At 40.8% G+C, this 19,783-nt stretch overlaps 2 protein-coding genes and 1 long non-coding RNA gene across 19 annotated transcripts; 2 read left to right on the top strand and 1 right to left on the bottom strand.

Moving 5' to 3' along the window:
- The first annotated feature begins 1,921 nt into the window (after positions 1–1,921).
- On the top strand, positions 1,922–4,189 carry LOC4331829 (uncharacterized). Of its 6 annotated transcripts, none has more exons than XR_010739883.1 (6): positions 1,922–2,675; positions 2,749–2,789; positions 2,922–3,077; positions 3,233–3,473; positions 3,672–3,723; positions 3,829–4,189. It is a non-coding gene; the product is annotated as an uncharacterized lncRNA (long non-coding RNA). The 6 variants fall into 6 exon arrangements; XR_010739881.1 differs by having other exon boundaries at positions 3,626–3,723; XR_010739882.1 differs by having other exon boundaries at positions 3,672–3,876.
- A 3,796-nt stretch (positions 4,190–7,985) lies between these two features.
- LOC4331828 (proteasome subunit alpha type-6-like) lies at positions 7,986–10,495 on the top strand. The gene is made up of 9 exons (NM_001402058.1): positions 7,986–8,190; positions 8,328–8,422; positions 8,543–8,624; positions 9,216–9,312; positions 9,428–9,486; positions 9,605–9,687; positions 9,843–9,938; positions 10,022–10,081; positions 10,169–10,495. The coding sequence occupies exons 1-9, from the start codon at positions 8,115–8,117 to the stop codon at positions 10,259–10,261; spliced, it is 741 nt and encodes a 246-aa protein (NP_001388987.1). The 5' UTR covers positions 7,986–8,114; the 3' UTR covers positions 10,262–10,495.
- A 254-nt stretch (positions 10,496–10,749) lies between these two features.
- LOC4331827 (polyadenylate-binding protein-interacting protein 7) lies at positions 10,750–17,491 on the bottom strand. Of its 12 annotated transcripts, none has more exons than XM_066308366.1 (9): positions 17,389–17,491; positions 16,684–16,764; positions 15,923–16,029; positions 14,843–15,488; positions 14,681–14,766; positions 12,765–13,155; positions 12,603–12,673; positions 11,919–12,037; positions 10,750–11,258 (listed from the first exon to the last, which is right to left on the bottom strand). In XM_066308366.1, the coding sequence occupies exons 4-9, from the start codon at positions 15,438–15,440 to the stop codon at positions 10,982–10,984; spliced, it is 1,542 nt and encodes a 513-aa protein (XP_066164463.1). In that variant the 5' UTR covers positions 15,441–15,488; positions 15,923–16,029; positions 16,684–16,764; positions 17,389–17,491; the 3' UTR covers positions 10,750–10,981. The 12 variants fall into 12 exon arrangements, with proteins under 12 accessions (XP_066164463.1, XP_066164465.1, XP_066164466.1 ...); XM_066308368.1 differs by having other exon boundaries at positions 16,684–16,759; XM_066308369.1 differs by lacking the exon at positions 17,389–17,491 and adding an exon at positions 17,185–17,306.
- Between the last annotated feature and the right edge of the window lie 2,292 nt (positions 17,492–19,783).

Below are 19,783 nucleotides of genomic sequence, written 5' to 3'. Positions count from 1 at the left end.
TTGTCGTCGTAGATGACGTGATCGATGCCGTCGTCGGTGTCGCGGTCGTTGCCGTCGTAGAGGACGCGGTCGATATCGTTGATGAAGCGTCTTGCAGATTAATCTGTCAGAGCATGCTTCGGCGAGATTGATTTTCCATCGTACGGCATGATTGCTTGGACCGATCTCCTTTTCCTCCTTTTGTTCTTTCTTGATCTGCTAGATGGGATTGATTCATGCATTGCTTCCTTTTTCTCCTGTTCATACTGGCGTGGCTTCCGCTCCTTCTCTTCTCCCGAGGATTGTAGATGTGGCGCCCCAGGGAGGATATGGCGATTATCTCATCTCCCCGGGGCGGCGCGAGCGGAAGGTAGAAACGGATCAAGCAACGTTGGTCTTTGGCTCTGATACCATGTGGAAAAATCTAAACTGTTGTATTTTGTTGTTTTCTAATCTATTACATCGACTCTCTCATGGGGTATATATAGGAGTACATAGGGGATAGAGACTTTGGAGTACAATACAAGTAAGAGTAGATTTATCTCTAGGATTCTATCTCTAGTACTCTATCTTATCTCTAGGACTCTATCTCTAGGATATATCTTATCTCTATATTTGTATTTGACTCTTATCTCTAACTAACATATTATACTTTTAACATTCCCCTAATCTAATGATAATTAATGGAAAACACATCTAATGATCTTTGGCTAATCTAATCTGTAGATGATACAGGAGAGGCTAGCTAGCTTGTGTTGCCCCAGGGAGAGCTTACAGATTCATCTCGTCTCCCTGGGGCAGCGCCGAAGGATGGATGGATTGTATCAAAGGATCGGTTGACGCTAGTATATGGCTCTGATACCATGTAGAAAATCTAATATGTTGTATTCTGATGTTTTCTGATATATTGGATCGACCCTCTCATGGGATATATATAGGAGTACATAGAGGATAGAGACTTGGAGTACAATACAAGTAAGAGTAGATTTATCTCTAGGATTCTATCTCTAGGACTCTATCTTATCTCTAGAATTTTATCTCTAGGATATATCTTATCTCTATATTTGTATTTGACTCTTATATCTAACTAACATATTATACTTCTAACAATCAGGACTTCAGGAGAGTGAGAGATCGTACACGAGTCATTTCAACTCGGACAATTTGCTTGGATCACTCTGCCTTGTGACTCTTGCCATTTCTACTATAAGTGTTTGTTTTGATGGTAGTAAAAATGTTCTTCAAAAAAAAAAGAAGACAACTATGACATAGAGAACTGCAGAATTTGTTTGAGTATCACTAAACAGTACAGCTTAGGGTCTCCTTTTGGAAGAATTTTGCAGGATTTCCGCGGAAACTAGTTCAATTTTTGAGAAATCCTCCAGCATTGTTCCATTCCAAAGGATGACTAGGGCTCTTTTGGAACACAGGATTGTGGAAACGCAGTAAGAGGAAAAGCATAGCAATAAAGTGCCATGCCTATTCAATTCCTACAGGAATTAAAAACCTTGGGAAATTTTAAAAATTGCCGTTTGGATAACACAGGAAAAAAATACTAGAACTTTATGTCACGGGAAGAAAAAAAACATGGGACAGAAATGCATGCTACTCTTCCTCCAGCACTTCTATGGACTTTTGGATTTCAAAAGAGCTCGAAATGGCCCGTTCCATAAGAATTTTAAAGGAATTGAGAAGAACCATTCCTTTGTTCCAAAGAACCATATAGGATTTTTTTTTTGCCATACAAATTTAATCCTCCCAAATCATATCATATCAAATCTTTAGTTTTCGTGACCCACTAGCAACAGTGTTGCGATTCATCTCAGGCCAGAGAAATGCTGCTACAGTACTACAGTCCCTCGCCATGCATGCGCCGTCAGATGTCCAACTGGTGATTCCATCCAGCCGTCCACATGGTCATCGCTCATCCCTCCATCCCCTCAGTCCACTCAATCACCACACCAGCCACCGCCTAGACATCCTCGCCGCCTCCTTGCCAAAAATCCCCAAATCCTCGTCTTCTCGGCGCCGCCGCCGCGCTGTCTTCCTCCCACCATGCCGCAGCGCTGTCTTCCTCCTGCGATGCTCGGCTGGCGCCGTCTTCCTCCCGCGGCGCCCGGCTGTCACCGCCGCGCCATCTTCCTCCCGCGACGCCCGACCGTCACCGCCGTCGCCGCCTTTTGCGGATTGATTCCTTCGGCCCGTCGCCGCCGGACCTCGGCGACTGTGGTGGCTACGAAGCATGGCGCCACCACCGCTATCCTGATCTACCTCTCTGTCCCCTTACCCAGGTTCTCAAGTTAATTCGTGAATCATCCTCCCTGATTCCTTTTCTCATCCCCAAATCCTCCCCTGGTTCGCCGCCCTAGCCGGCGCCGCTGCGTTCTTGCGGAGCGAGGGAAATCACGGCGCTGGCTTCGCCGCCCTCGCTGGTGCCGCCAGGTTCTTGTCGAGCGAGCGAAGGACCAGCGCCGCGACAGATCTAGCCGGCGCTGGCTGCTTTCTCACGGAGCCATCGGGCAAGCGCCACAACCGGCCGCCGCCCTCCTCTTCCGAAGCCGGCCACCGCTGCCTTCAGGCGGAGCCAACGGCTTGTGCCGCCTCCTCGCAGAGCTGGTCGGCACTGCCGCTTCTCGGGGAAGCACAGGCCAGCGCCGTTGCCGCCGTCTTTTCGTCGCGTCAGTTCTCAATGAGAGGTTATAGATTTAATGATTCTTTGTTCCAGTTCGTGTCCAATTTTCCTGATTTGATTGATAGGTCTTCATGCAGGTCCCATGATCTCGTCAGCTGCTCCTGATGAATTCTCTTAGGTGCTTCCCCTTCTTTCTTGCTATCAGTTTCAATCTTTTATTTGCTTAGGAGGATTTGGATCTCATGTTCACAATTTCATCTAGGGACATCCAAGTTGATTCTTCTATAGTTATATTGACAATATTGCGCAGTGAACCACTGCAGGATATTAAAAACATCGTTCATTGACTATGGGCTGCCATCCATACATTTCCAACCACCACACTTTTAGGACAGATGGTTGACAACTTCTCAAATAAAGAACAGATAGTTAAGCATGGATGCCTATCATGACCTTTCGTGCACAGGTTATTTTTTTCCTTCTACAAAATATTTTCAGGAGCTACTATTCAGTTCTTGTGTGGGCCATGAAAATAGGAAATCACCAAATTGTTATTATTATTAAATTTACATGCAATCTTCTCTGTACATTATTTTTTATTTAGTTGTTCCTCTTCTGCAGAAGTGCAATATCATCCAAGACTGCCTGTTGCAGAGGATCTGAATTCGTTGCAATGGGGTTCCTATATTTCTTTCTTACTTTCGTGCTCAATGCCCAATAGTTGGTATGTCTTTTGCAAGTTACTATTGGGTAGTAACAGGCTGCATATTACTAAACCTTGGAGTAAATTTTGCGAGAGTAAACTTGGCCAGTGATGAAATACTAATGGGACATGCAAAATATAAAGTTATGCCACCACAAGGTTTGCTCTAAATTTTGCCTATGACTTTGTCTTTTTGAATACTTGCTGTAATTGGACCTACATGAAAAACTCTTAACCATAGAATTGTTCTACAAATTCTCATGTATAGTGATATCCTTCTTTTCTATGTTGTCATTCTGCAAATTTTTCAGCTTTCAGCATGTTTTTGGCATGAGTTGACCATCCTGTGGCTTTCAGGGCTTGCAGTACCACTATGGCAAGCAAATAACAACTTGGATGTTGAGCATAGGTTGTAACTGTTGTAGTTGTACCGTATACTTTTTATACCTAAATACTTAGTTGATTTATTTGGATCTTCGTGAACCAAAAATGGCCTCTTTTTTTTTTTGCACAGTTGTTCAATGGAATTAATAGCAATGGCTGATAGATGGGGCTTAAGTAACCTGTTCTTCATTGATTTGGTCATCATTCCTAACTTAATTCATTAGTCCTGAATCCGGCATCGCCAACAGTACCTCCCAGCATTGGGTTTGCTATCTTCAACCAAATTCTACCATAAAGCGTGGCATGAGCCAGGACCATCTCAGTGCCGGTGAGCACCCACATGGTGATTTCTCAGAGTTTGCAATGTACTACTATTTGATTTCTTGATGTATGGCTGCAGCAAGTTAGTAAAACAAGCTATAATTTATAATCAGGTATTTCAATCCATGTACAAGATGGTTATCTCCACTTATTTAATATTTCTTATATTATGTGCTAAGTTACATTGAGATATCTGGAAATTACTCGGTTATGTTATTTTTTTAAAAAAACTACCTACAAATCTCAATATTGAATATCGAATGGTTAATAAAATGTCATGTCATGAGATGTACTGATTTAGCATGAAGAAGGAAACTTATTTGACTCAAAAGAGCTAGGTTGTTGGAGGTACCAGGCTACCAGCTAATGCTATATATGTTAGGATTCTATAATGCATACATTTTTATTGTCCTCAGCATTCTTATGCATGGTAAGCAGGTCCATGTGTTTGGATGGGTCAAACAAATGGTACCATGGGTGTGGGATTCCTATTTCAGTTTTTTTTTTCAGGTTAATATGTCAACTGGGCAACAACATTGAATTAAAAAGATACGTGCATCTTCCTCCTTTATGCAGTTGAAATGATGCATTCTTATAGCTAGGTTTTGTTAAGAACACAACCATATGTGCAGTTCAACCAACTTGCTTCCCCATCTCTCTATATCGGAGTGTACAACTGTACATATCTGTGTATAGGGATTAATTGTCACTGTTGGTGTAATACAGTTTAAAAACTAAAGGTTTGATCTACAAACCTTGTGCATCTTAAATTATTTATTTTACTTTTGAGCAAACTGCCTTGGTCTCTGCAGCTCTATGAAAGATGAAGCATAGGAATTTGGCAAGAATAGCATATATCATGTTCATGATCTCTTCTAGCACATACTTATAATTATTTCTGAACTATCGATATCTTCATATTTGGAACCTCAAATTAACTGTTTGTCACATCATGCCCTCATTGTAGCCAACTGCATGTACTGTTCCTTTTGCGCCGAAACAAGATGATAGAAGCACAATTTGTTAGTAAACTACTAATACCATCCATCTTATATTCTCTTTAAAGCTCAAAATGCATCGGATAACTGTTAGTCCAGTGAAACATATCTCCATTATCTAACTTATTGTTCTATTTCTACTGGACCATATATTCCAGCAACATTTGACAAAATTAATGGCATATGTCTTTGTTATGTGGTGCTTCAGATTCATATAGCTTGATATATAGCCTTCTGGTAATTTACATAGGCGCTAATCTTTAGTTGTAAACTAGAGCATATCATAGTGTTGACACCGTTAACACTTAACACATAGATACCAATCTAAGTGTAAAATATTAATCTTAGAACATACGTAGTAGATACTAAACTTTAGGTGTAAATTAGCACTTGGCAAACTGGTTTTCCCAAAGGAGCAATCAAAGCGGTGTGACATATAAACTGATTAGTAACCGGTGGTGTGACAAGCAAAGATGTTTCAGCAATAATAACATAGCTAAAGCATGTATACCTTGCAGTACTTTTTGGGCAAAAGAAGCCAGTTCTATTACTGAAGTACACTCTTCGATTTAACTGTTCTATTACTGAGGTACTCTTCGATTTTGTGGTTGACTGTAACGGTAATGCTAATACTTGACATAATTAGGTAGAGCTCTGAGGAGCTACATGAGATGTCAATACTTTGCTCTTATGCCCACCATTTCACCCGCGGCAACGCGCGGGTCCCGGCTAGTTTCTCTAGTTTTCCTTTGCCTTAAAGGAGCCCTAGATCTTGTTTGGGATGGTTCAAATTACTGCCAATTCCCGAGGATGTGCAAAATCCTGACCGAACTGGCGTTATGTAGATTTATTGGTGATTTTTTGAGGATTAATCATCTCAACTTCTCGAGTCAGCGAAGGCCTCCCACATGATTTTAGATTTTCAATGACAATAACTATATCTTGATTGAATTTTAAACATAATTAGTACCATCAAGTACTGACTCCCCTTAGTAAATAAATATTTAGATTTCTAACTCCACCGTTGTTCTTATGTGTGGCTTTGACTGTTTGAGCTACAGATAATGAGCCCAAAAAAAAAACTAATAAAGGAGCAACTCTAAAAAAAGTCTTTATATTCTGTGACAGAGTAATAAACGAAGCAACCAAATATAATTCATGAATAAAACTTTTGTATTTATATTACCAGCGGCTTTAAAGTTAATATAAAAAACTCAAAAAGTATCAACTGTATTTTTTTAAACAACCCATACAAGATAGTATGATATTTTTATTTATATAGCAGAAAAAAAATACAAGACCTGGGAAACTATATTTATGGAAAAAAATACTACACCCCACATATACGTCTGATCCTGCTACTGAAAACAAAATAACATCCCATAGGAAATGTAACAACATAACAATTATGCCTGACAAGCTTGAGACGCTAATTAACCTACACCCCCCCCCCTCCTCAAACAAAAACCGAAGCAAAGGCCAGATTATCCACTCCAACGAAGAAAAATATGTCAAATATTAGGCCTTGCTTAGTTCCTAAATTTTTTTTCTCAAAAATATCATATCGAATATTTGGACAAATGCATGGAGTATTAAATCTTTACCTATTATAAAAGTTTAAGATGTTTTTGTCCAGAAAATTTCGTACGTCACTCGCCTGATTTTTCTCCCTCGCGCGTTCCGTCCAATTTTTTTTTCACACGTGGTTTTTTTCTCCGGTTTTTTTCCGCCCGATCTTTTTTGGTCGTGACTTTTAGATCCGTTTTTTCCATCGCCTGTTGCACACGTTTTTTTTCTTTTTTTTTTCAATCCGAATATCTTAGATCCGTTTTTTTCCTTTTTTTCCATCGTTGCTTTTTTTTTGTCAATTTGGATATCTTTTCTGCCACGGTTTTTCTATTGCGCATGTGTAAGGCTTCCGAGCTTTTATCCACCTGGTTTATTTTTTTTTGTCATCTGGCAGAACCCTAGCATAGTCCCACATCAATCTGCCCCACCACGTCAATATGCCTTTTTCCCCTTCTGCCTTATCATTTTTGCCATGATTTTCAGTTCCAAGTAGGCTTTAATTCGTCAGATTTAGTCTCCATTTAACAATTACTGATGATGGCTGGCCAACGAGTTTTCCAAGCTGTTTTAAAACCCTCAATCAATTCTGATGGCTCCAGAATGTGGAGTACAGGCCATCTTACGAAGGTTAAAGATCACATTTGATTGTGTGAGCCAAGTTTGGGAGGTCGACAAAGACTCGGCTGTATTTGATGGGTAGGATGCCTTCGGCATCTATAGGCATGATACCGTCTTTCGGAGGTTGAAGATTGCATTTGATTGTGCGAGCTGGGTTTACAGCTACACTTATAAGCTAGGCCAAAGAGAGGCTGGCCGAGCGGAAAGAGACAACAACCAGAGCTAAAACTGAAAAGGAAGAAAGGGATGGATTTTCGGCCCAGAACCAACGAAGAAGTATAATGCACAGTGATAAAAACGTCTTTAATTACCCGTTGCAACGCACGGGCATTTTTTTTCTAGTATAGATAAAATGAAAAACTAATTGCACGGTTAAGGGGGAAATCGCGAGACGAATCTTTTGAGCCTAATTAGTCCATGATTAGCCATAAGTGCTACCGTAACCCACCTGTGCTAATGATGGATTAATTAGGCTCAAAAGATTCGTCTCGTGGTTTCCAGGCAAGTTATGAAATTAGTTTTTTTTATTCGTGTTCGAAAATACCTTCCAACATCCGGTCAAACATCCGACGTTTTCGCAAACTACACAGGCTATTAGGAGATTGACTTCGCATGATCTGACGGCTATGAAGCGACCAGCACTGCGATGCGGCCACAACCCCCCGTCCCACTCCCATAGCCCGAGTCGGACCCTCGAGTCCGGCTCGACCGAAACTGCAGCGAGACTCCGACCCGGACCCCCTCCACTCTTCTTCTTGCGCAATAAGAAGAAGCCGCCGTCGCGTGCGTCTATTTTCTATTTTTGGTTTATTTTGCCTCCCCAACCAAGCACAAACACAAGCCTCGCCGTATTCTCTCGGAGCAAAGCGAACGCGAAACCCCACCCGCGGCGGCGAGAAATCCGGCGACGATGAGCCGCGGCACGGGCGCCGGCTACGACCGCCACATCACCATCTTCTCCCCGGAGGGCCGCCTCTACCAAGTCGGTGCGTGGTCTCCCCCCTTACTAAAACCCTAGCCTCGCCCGCCCTCGTTTTTCCCCGCTCGAGGTTAGATCTGCTTTTTTTGTGATGTTGGGAGGCTGATCTGATCTGGTTTGATCTGGTGTTTTGGTGTTGTGCAGAGTACGCGTTCAAGGCGGTGAAGTCGGCGGGGGTGACGTCGATCGGCGTCCGCGGCAAGGACTCCGTCTGCGTCGTCACACAGAAGAAAGTGCCGGTGAGTTCTCTTCGCTTCGATCTAAAAAGATCGCGGCTTTATGCTGTTTATACGGCGATTAGAGACCAGGAGAGGAGACTGATTTGTCTTGCTCCTTGTGATGTGATTCTGATTTTGCAGGACAAGTTGCTGGACCATACGAGCGTCACGCACTTGTTCCCGATCACCAAGTACATCGGTCTGCTCGCCACTGGCCTCACAGGTTTGTTTGCTCTGCAGCTTTGCTTCACTGTATATAACTAGTGTTATGTTTTTGTGCGTGTTGATGATGAAGAAAAAGTTGTTTTTTTTTTGTGTGTGTCTTAGGTTTAAGATTAAGTTATTCCAGATATCAATTTTGAGATAGATGCTGTGGAAATAGACCACCCACAGTGATTTTGCCGGTTAATTTTGCGATGATGCTAGAGCTTTATATAGGGCATGGTTCTCCTGGTTGTTTTGGGTTGTACATGAGGCACTGGATGGTATATCAGTATGTTTAGCTCTGTTTGTTTTAACTCTTAGGGCAATGGTAGAAAGCACTGCCCTTTTTCTTTTGGGGACTGCGAAAACACCACAAAATTTGGATCAAATGCAAGCATACCATATTAATTAAGCTCTTTCATATTTGCCATCAGTTTCCTTATGAAGGCTCTTGCTTTCTAGTAGTATATATGTTGTAGCATTAGGTTCCACATAATTTGTTCTGCTAGTGATAATTTGGCATTGAGACCATATTTTCTTATTTTGTTTTTCCTGAATACCTTCATTCTTCATTGATCATAAACTTTGTTTTCCTTTTTCTGTTTTTCAGCTGATGCAAGGTCCTTAGTCTACCAAGCAAGGAATGAGGCAGCTGAATTCCGTTTCAAATGGGGCTACGAGATGCCCGTAGACGTATTAGCAAAATGGTATCATGTCTCATCCTTAAGTTCTCTATTTGTGAAAATAGGGTTGTGGTTGAATATATGATCTTTGCATTTCTTATAACAAAGTGATAGCTAACTTTTCTGGTTTATGTTTCAGGATAGCAGACAAAGCACAAGTCTACACGCAGCATGCCTACATGAGGCCCCTTGGAGTAGGTTCGTATCATCAAGTGACCTATTGTTCCATTGGCTTCTGTTCTATAGTTAATGTTAAACCAATCAGCTTGGATCTTATTTGCCCTCCATATTCATTTTCTTTTGGTATATTCCACAGTTGCTATGGTCTTGGGCTATGACGAAGAGAAAAACGCTCAACTATTCAAATGTGACCCGGCAGGTCACTTCTTTGGACATAAGGTATACACAGTTTCTGTATGCTTCATTAGAGTGTTAAACTATATTTCCTTTTTCATTCTGTAGTTCACTTATCAGCTGAACGAATGTTGAGCCTTCTGTCTTTTGTTGGACGATTAGAAATTTGTTTCCTTTAACACCTGGTATTCTATTCTCAGGCAACTAGCGCCGGTCTTAAGGAGCAGGAAGCAATAAATTTTCTGGAGAAGAAAATGAAGGATGACCCACAGTTCTCCTACGAGGAAACTGTCCAGGTAAACATTGCGAGGTCTTTTTCCAGTCATTTACTTTTGTTCTTACTGGATTATTATTTGCTAATTTTGTCCTATGATCCCAGATTGCAATTTCTGCATTGCAATCAGTTCTTCAGGAAGATTTCAAGGCCACCGAGATTGAGGTATGCTGTTGTTTATACGCAAGTCTTTTCTGAAAGTTTTTTTAGTTCTGCTTCGCTGTGCTTATCAGATAAACTATCGTTTGGCAGGTCGGTGTTGTGAGGAAAGATGATCGTGTTTTCAGAGCACTCACGACAGAGGAGATCGATCAGCACCTAACAGCCATAAGTGAGCGCGACTGAGCTACAATGAAGTTGGACATGTTACTGCTTCACACTGCACTCTAGTCTTTCAGCAGTGTCATTTTATTTCATGTTCAGCCAAGAAACATTCAGTGAACCATTTCATGTAACTCCAAAAAACAGTCATCAGCTTTACTTGTTGGATCATCCTCTATCGTTGTGGTTGAATTTACTACGATTTACTTGTATGCTGCTTGCATTTGTTGCGACCTTGAGCTATTCGCCATTTTGCCCTTTCTCATCTTTGCTAAAGTTGCTAGCAACAAAAAAGAAATGCACGAACCGGTTGAACAGTGCTATACGCACTAAAAAGAAAAATCTTGCAAAGAAAGTTGTCAACCATTTTGATTTTAAACGAAGATTCAATCATGGTGTGTCGCGTCATGTATTACTTTCGCAAATCTGCACGCAAATCAGCTGATTCCAGTCCAAATAGCATCCTGCATCGCATGCGTGTTAGATTGGAACGAGCAGCTAGGGACGCCACATTGAAAGAACATATCGCCTAATTCCGCAAATTTTACAACGTTTTTTGCTGACAAAAAAAAAAGCCTTGCTATACGAATATTACAACAGCTATTTCAAATTTCTATTCTGCTAGTACTACTCATCTCTGCCATATACAGTAGTACAGGGGTCAATTCTTTTTTGTTCCTCCTCTTTTTTTTCTTCTTCTTTCAAAGGTGTACACAAACATGATGAGCCTACCATCCTGTTACTTCACTGTAACAGGACACGGAAAAGGCCCGGCTGTGCCTGCGTATACTGAATGCCGTGCTCCAGGAGGTACTGCTCGACGGCGGCGGTCAGCCTCGCCGGAGTACGTGTGCTTGATATTATGATCACCTGGAGACGACGGCCTGTGGATCGAGCAATCTTCCGCCGGTTGTTGAGCTCATAGTTCAGGGCGTGTATCGCCTCGCTTACGTGAAGACCACACAGGTCAATTGGGGTATTTTGCTCCTGAACCAGGCCTTGAAATTCTGGCATTTGAAATCTGGTAAAGCCATGGAATGGATTAGAACTTTCATCATATGGTAAGAAACAGAAAGATAGAATCTTAAACAGATAGAGCATGTTGTAGGAACTACTACACCGTATTCAGACAAGGAGTGCACGCTTGCAAACTCAAGCAACTTGCTCGGTATGCAAACCTACCTTAGTAGTTCAAAAGGAAATAATATATTACACTAGTAGTGCAAAGGCCTGGCTAGTTATTGTTGAATCAGAATTAAAAACCTCTTAGTAGTAACCTGAATTCATGCTACCTGTACGACCTGTTATGACATTATCTAGGTAATTTTCATGTCCTAGTGTTATTCGAAAGTCCAAATAGTAATACAAGTTCTCAACAAGGCAAAAAATGCAAGTGTATGCATTGTTTTAAATTCTCTCATTGAAAAGGATTGACAAATGCAATCAGAATCATTTTCATGAGCAGGTGTGTTGATGTCTCATGATACACATTATATCAACATATACTCCCTCCATCCCACAAAAAACAAACCTAGGACTGGATGTGACATATCCTAGTACAATGAATCTGAACTAAGATATGTCATATCCAGTCCTAGGTTTGTGGAATGGAGGGAGTAAGAATTTATATAAACGATAATTCTATTAATAGGTGATGATGTCAATGAGATTAGCGTCTAACCTTTGGCGATATACATCTCTAGCCTTTTCCTGAGCTAGTCTGCTTTGCAAATTGTAAAGCTCCTTGATGTTTAGTTCCTTTGCTAAAGGATTGGCACCAGTTAAAAGAACCTGCCTATCCTGTCAAAAGTTTGAATGCATAGCAGCGGACTGTGAGCGAATACATTAAAAGAACCAAGAAAAAGTAAGTTGTTTACATAATTCAAGGTATCTTCCTGAGGCATAATATTTGAGTACTATAAACAACAATTCCAAAACCATATCTAATATTCATGTATTGTCAATAAAATCCAATGAATAATCTTGTGCCACCATCACCCCCCCCCCAAAAAAAAAAAAAAGTCATACCAAATTGGATTTGAAAACTAGTCATATAACATATAAGCCTACCACATCACCAAAAGAACTCATTCTGTGAAATATTTGATACAGAGCACTTTTTTGTCACATTGACAAGATATGAAGTAGTTTTCTTGCTAGTATTTTTATGTTACCAACCATGTAACTCAATTACAACTTTTTAGGGCTTGATGATTACTAATATTGTCGATACTTACAACCTTAGTCCCATTAAAATAGAATAATAATACTGTCAATATTTATTTAACAACATGCTCACATGCACAATAATTTGGTTTTAAAATATGTAACAATAATTTAGTATCGAAAAGTAGAGCATATGCACCTGTTCCAGAAGCGCATGCCGTAGGCTTGCAAAATCATGAGCTTCATCCTTTGATTCCAAAAACATGTTTGCTGTCATCACAGACAAGTTCAACCATAAGGTAAATAGGCATGTATGCTGTGATAGGTCCATGAAAAAACATGCATTATAATTCAACACTACCTGCAGTATCAGCTTCAAGCCAAGCAGGTCCTGTTTGAACTCCAGCTATATTTTGCAGGGTGTTGTTTGAGACTATGTCATGATTGCCATTGAATGAGCTTGCCATGAACTGAGAGCCTCTGCTTGAACCAAGACCAGAAACAGGCAAATTAGTTGTATTGTACCTCCCCCTAGGAGCATCCAGAGAAATATGTTCCCGACCAGCTGAAGGGGAAAGTATATCATCTGCGAGTACAGCTGAGTGGGATCTATATGTATTGTTTGCCAGACCAAAAGCTTCTTTGTTATAGTTTGCAAGACCATTTTGACCATATGATGCTGGTGATGGAGGACTTGAATGTCCAAACGACAGTGACCTCAGATTCTGATTGAATCGTCCATCAACTTTATTCTGCTAATGAACATATGATAATATTAAATAAATGCTTGAAGCAGACATCATGCATGTAATCATATCTTAGTCATTCCCATCAAGCATGGCCAAATGGAAGAAAATCGTCAACAGACATGGCCGCGACATGGTATTTCCAAGCAAATATTTCTTGAACTTATAGTAAAAAAGTAGGGGAGTTTCGCTAAGAGACTAATCTGATCCAGAATGAATGAGACTGATTAAGTCTCGGACACTATGTTGATGATTCAACCACTTCTATGTGGTATCTAAAACAGAGAACCAACAGTGGCATTGTTGTTATATCAGTTTCTATAATGAATGGGCTCAAGAAATAATCCTCGCTCATCATAGTCATCTACATATAGAATCCCACCTAGTTTCTAGACTATAGTCGTATTCAAAGTTGAATGCAAGTGATAATTTTGAGAACATAATGCCATTTCAGGGCTGTTCACTTCAATCTCAAAATCAACCTTACCAAATTGGTTGAGATGTGTAAAAGTTGTATTTGGTTTGCTACCTTTGCCAAGTTTTTGTGAGGAAGATTCTAGAATTACCAACTTTGGTAGTTGAGGCAATTTATGTCAATGTTGAATTGTTACCTTGCTTTGCCAAAATTTGGTAGGGTTAATTTTGGCAAGAAAGTAAACAGCCCCAGTAGAATCATAATTAGCATGGACAGTTTAAGCTGTCCAACAACAATATAATGTTCTAAATCAGTTGCCTGAGTGACTTTTATGAGAAGAAATAATTAATAGGTTGTAGATTAGGAGAATCAGTGGGTTCAAATAGTTTTCAGTCACTAGAAGTCCACCAAGCTTTTCCTTATATTAACATCAGATTGACTCAAACAAATATACTTCAAAGTCACAAATTTCAAATATCTATTTCATTCATTAAGTCTCGGACAAACACATGAGGTCATTACAGAGTGCCACCAGTTTAAAAATCAAACTGAACATATGTTCCTGATTATAAAGAGTAAAAAAACAATAATACAGCCCAGATGCCAAAAATGACATGGAATATTCAGTATTGAACGTGCAAACTTCAGTTGATTGAAGAAAAACATATCGGTGGATCATTAAATGGGGTCTCATTATTTATAGATCAGTATCATACTACAATGTTAATAATCTGGAACTAAAAAGTGTTATAATGCTGTATACTTGTATGAATTGGGTGACAGGAAGCAAGATCCACTCAATAGTCTAGCATTCATTCAATCAAGGACTATTGCCAAATGTTCAAAGTATTGTTTTGTCAGACATCTTTGCTCAGGTTACAACTTGTCTGGAGTTGATGTAAAACCATATAGTGAAAGTAGTTTGATGGTTTTTTTTTAAAAAAAAAACAAAAGAACTATGAAGCATTTTGCTTGTTATGAAATTTTCTGTAATATATGATGAGCATGCCAGTTATGATTCATATGTAGTTCAACTGTCCAAGCCCCAAGGCACAGTTGGAGAGAGAAAAAATTGGTAGATTTAAAATTGAGATGAATATCAGAAGAAAAACAGACCTCCAGCTGACTCATGATATCCATAGTTGAGCTAAAGCTGCGCCTGCTTCCGAAGTATGCATCAGTAAGGTTTTGCACTGGAGCTCCTGAAAATTCTAAAGGTTAGGGTTCATACTACTACCTTCAGTGAATAAAATTACACCCATGAAATCAACACTATACCAATGCTAGAATCTCCATTGTAATGGCTGGCATCCCTTCTGTTTGCATTGTATTGCACACCATTTCTTACTGTTTTTACCCACGGAGCCGCAGTTGGACTCATAGCGCTTGCAGTTGGACTCATAATAGTAGCTCTTGACTGTTCTTCTACATAAGTTGGGCTAGGAAACTCGATCTTTGATCGTGTGCTCAGAGTGTCCCTAATAAAAGGAGAAGCACGGTGTTGCAAATTCGATGTCTGGTTTGGAGAAAATAGTGAAGCACCAATGCTATCATTTATTGACAAGCCAGTGAGTGAAATATTATCAGGTCCAGGCATCTCATCTTGTCCCAGAACTTTGAAATCAGGGGTAATATCATCTGGAAGCTGTTCTTGCCAGTACCGATGTGCTTCTTCATCAGGGTTACTTGGTATAACAGGATCTTGTTGATCTGCAATAGTGTCTTTGGAGGATCCTGATACAGAAATCCTGGATGTGTCTGATCTATTTGAAACATCATTGATAGATCTGAGGGATGAAGGTACAAATTCTTGTGCATTTGGATTTAACGCAGTGGTCTTGTTTATCAAACTTAATGTTCTCTCTTCGATGGACATACTGATGATAAGCAGATGAAAGTCTTGCTGGAGATATTCTTCCTATTCCTATCATATAGAATTGTGCAAGGCAGTCTTAGATTCCTAGAAACAGCTGATGGTTTTGCTAGAAACAAAGATTCAAAGAAACCTAACAACTACATTTATGTGGAACTCAACTTATCCCCAATGATATTGAAGAAAAAACAGGACCATAACATTTTTAAGTCTGGTTTGGCATAGAACCTGTTGAATTATCCAACTAGATGAATGGTGGATTGCATTCGGTGCAAAATATATGCTCTAAAGTTCTTATTACATAGTTCAAGTTGATAAATGGTGAATACATCAGACAAATTGGAAATCCCATATGGTATGGAAGAATCAAGATATTGAACATTTATATATGGCCATGAAGACTGCACGTGATTATCAGAATCATACTATCAGTCTATTGCAAGTTAAAGAAAATATCCATCCTATAAGCTGCAAGTCAAACATACCAAAAGAGAATGCAAGAAAGAGAATTGGACATGTAAAAGTAAGCCCCAAGTCACACAGAAATAAACTCTTTCCCATTTTTCTGCCAGCTAAAAATGGAGACGGAAACCTGCAAATTAATCTTAGAAGTTCACATCAGAACACAAATAAGTTGACACACCAGGATTGCACTTGAGAAGACGCAAAAACAAATCAGTTGCCTACAGACAGAAACTACAGTCGCCAAGCTGGCCATCTCTGATCATCCCTTGTCGGTCAAGATGCATTCAAGACGAAATAAACTGAATGTCTGTCCATTTGATACTTTTGAATGCAAAAAGTACCAGAGCAAAAAGCATTGTCTTATGGGAGATCCAACTATGGGCAAAAGCTACTAATTGTAGCATTGTTTCTTTTAGATGATAAGCCAGATGGCCCTGCTTTTCTGAAAGCAGGTTTTAAAGAGTCACACTGGGGTTTCCAGCTTACATTTCAGCCCAAAAACATAGATCACGACAACTAATTGTAGCATTGTTACATGGGGTATCCGATAAATGGAAAAATACTGGTGACTTTAAGCATGGCATAGCTAAAAGTATGTACTTTCCTTTATCATGGAACAATCTTTGAGAAAGAAAAAGAGTGCCCATTATAAGTTCATCATCGTTGCAAGAGAACCACATTACTGTCATCACTGTCAACAGACGATGACTCAAGCAAAATAGCTAAAAACTGTTGTAATCAACAGAACTGACAGAAGAATAGCCAAAAAAAAAACAGTAACCTTAATTGCTATCCAACGCGGAGATGACCCCATCAAACTATTATCCACCAACGCATGCATCCAGAGACATCTACTACTAAGCTAAAAAAGACACAAGGCATTAGTTTTCACACTCAAGCCACATCCGAACGATATTGATCGAGCTTGTACAGTCCTTCCATGAAGAAGTCAATCGAACGTAACAGTAACACTAAGCAGTAAGAACATAAATTACTGAATTGGGGAGACCTCGTTAGTCCAAAAATGGTGACCACTCACACGCCCCGAATCTAACCACCAAAATACCAGTTTGATCCAACGAAAAACCACCTAGAGCGATGCGTAAGCAGCATTTGGCAACTTGGAGCCCAACGAAATCAACCGCAAAAACTAGCTAAATTCAGCAACTCTTATCAAAATCAATCCACAAAAACCCCCATGCGCGCAGACCAAGCGCACCAAAGCCCAATTCAATGCATCGACAAATCATCTACAGCGATCTAGAACCATCGGCGCCCTCACCTCCCGCGAGATCGACGAACCGATAAATCCAGAGGACTCCCAACCCACTCGCACACGTACGACACGCCCTTCTAGAAGCTCCCACTCCCCCCGACCGCCACCTACCACTCCGGCGGCGCACCACCACGCATCAGCCCCCTCAAGTGTATAATTCTACCTGGACCGCGCGATTCCAGAAGCTTCTAGAAGGATCGGAGATCTCACCTGCGCCTTCTTCCTCCTCCTCCTCCTCCTCTCCTCTCGCCCAAAGTTTTTTTTCTCTTCTCTCCTTTTCTGCGGCGATTTTTTTTAGCTCGCTCTCTCTATCACTTCTTGTTCGCTGTGTTGACTCGTAGCCTTATATTATTCGTGGACGCGATAGGATCCCACGGGCGCCTCCCGGCCGTCCGATCGGCCCCTGCGCGCGCATCCGGCCGTCGGTCGCCCCGGCTAAAGCGTACTACCTCTGGAGCCAAACCGAACCCCGCGGCGGCTGACATGTGGGGCCCGCACGTGAAATGGCGACTCCTGTGGCGTGTTTGTTTGTCCCGTGAGGGAAGCCGTGGGCCCCACCTGTCTATGCGCTGGGGCCCGCGCGGGGGCGCTGTACCGGCCTGTACGTGAGCCGTGCGACTGATCCGTGGGGCCCCACGTGTAGTGGGACCCACATGTCATGGTAGGTGTTGTACTTTTGTGATTTTTTTTTTTTGTGTTCGGGTTAGCATCGTGCGCGCTGTTCGAGGGTGCGAGGTGGAGGAGCGAATACTTTGTGGCGAATGATTCTTTGGTTGCATGGGATTTTGTGGTCCTCGGTGCGTCTCTCTAGGTGAGGACAAACAAACAGCCAAACTGTTTTTTTTTTTAATTATTTCCTTCTCCTTTCAGATGCGATTTCTTATCAGAAAAGTACAGAACAACCTATACGCTCTTTGGTTACACTTGCATTTGCAGATTTGCTGCAGCATCATGGTCAATCAGCACGCAAATTTACGACAAGTATGTGTAGAATTTACAGAACAATTTGGCGACAGAACAACCTAGTATTGTTTTGTTGAGGTCCATCTGAACTCCGAAGGTTTACCATTTCTGAGGCTCTGATGAACTCTGAATTCTGAACCAGGGGTTTGGCAACAATCAGAGGCTGAGAACCACCTGTATGAGCTTGCCAACATCTGTGTGGCAACTGGCAACTCAGATTTCTATTGGCTGGCCTTCTGTTCATGCCTGTCTTAATAAAGGGTAGGCATAAGAGCACCCGCAATGGTAAAGTAAGGTGCTCTCTATAAAACATGTATATCTCAGCAATAAACTAGATTAATAGTAAACCATCTCAATAGTATGTCTACATGGGTATCTATAGCTCTCTAATTCATTGCCTCGTTTTTCTCTATAGACTATCTCCAGGTTAGTAGATAGTTTTGTTCTCTCTCTTCATTTAATCTCTTCCAAATAAGAAAATATACTGACATAGATCTCTTGTAGAGAGCTTATAGATAATCATTGTGGATGCACTAAGATATTGCTGGCGCATCTATTCTTCATTGGATCACATTATTTTGTTCTAGAACCATTCAATTCAGGAGGGGATGCGAAAACTCGGTAAAAATCGAGATTGTGGATCAAGTTGTTTTTGTTGATGTAAATGTCCTGAAGCCAGGAAAAAAGAGACAGAGCTTTCCTGAACAGAAAGTGTCCCCGTCCGAAAAGAGATGGTTCAGACTTCAGAAACTTCAGAGAATTACCAGTAAATTGTTTCTGACCGGTAGAGTCACCGGAAATTGTTAGCAACCAATTCTGGACAAACACAATCGAATTGGCAAATTGGAAATTTGCCGCTAGTACAGAAGCAGTTAAACTGACTTTGCAGCTCTTAGTACTTCGGACACCTCACACACGCACAAAAAGCGACCATAGCGCGGTTCACATTACCTGGCGAATTTCGATTGGACGCGCCGTAATCTGCAGTTTTTTAGCGTGGCAAAGGCATCCAAAAGCTAGTAGAGTACTCCACTTCAGAAAGCATCACGAGCACGATACGGTGTTCAGATCATGCCGTAAAGCTTTGGTATGTCATATTATTATTATATAGAGCGTCGTTTTGATGTGTATGGAGTGTTTGGACAATAATTAAAAAACTAATTACAGAATCCGTCAGTAAACAGCGGGATGAATTATTAAACCTAATTAATCCGTTATTAGAAAATGTTTACTGTGGCATCACATTGTCAAATCATAGAGCAATTAAGCTTAAAAGATTCGTCTAGCAAATTAGTCGTAATCTGTGTAATTAATTATTTTTTAATCTATATTTAATATTTCACGAAGTTATTCAAACGTTCGATGTGGCAGGGTAAAAAATTTTGGGTTGGGACCGCATAATGAGAGCAGTAAGCGAGCTGTCCAAAAGAGCAAGTTTAAGCAAAAGCTGTCCAAGCTGTGCATGACTCTGTACTGGAGTACCCTGTTCGCATTGCTGGCATCAGTTGCCAGCTTGTATGATTGTATCCCCTGACATGGCACCACACGCAGTAAAATCCAGAACGCATAATTTCGATATCATATGACGAATGATAATGCTGCAAATTGGTGATAGTACAACAGTTATAAACAGTTCGAAACA

The sequence above is a fragment of the Oryza sativa genome, chromosome 3 (assembly GCF_034140825.1).
Source record: "Oryza sativa Japonica Group chromosome 3, ASM3414082v1".
NCBI lineage: Eukaryota > Viridiplantae > Streptophyta > Magnoliopsida > Poales > Poaceae > Oryza > Oryza sativa.
This window is presented reverse-complemented; position numbering and strand designations above follow the sequence as displayed.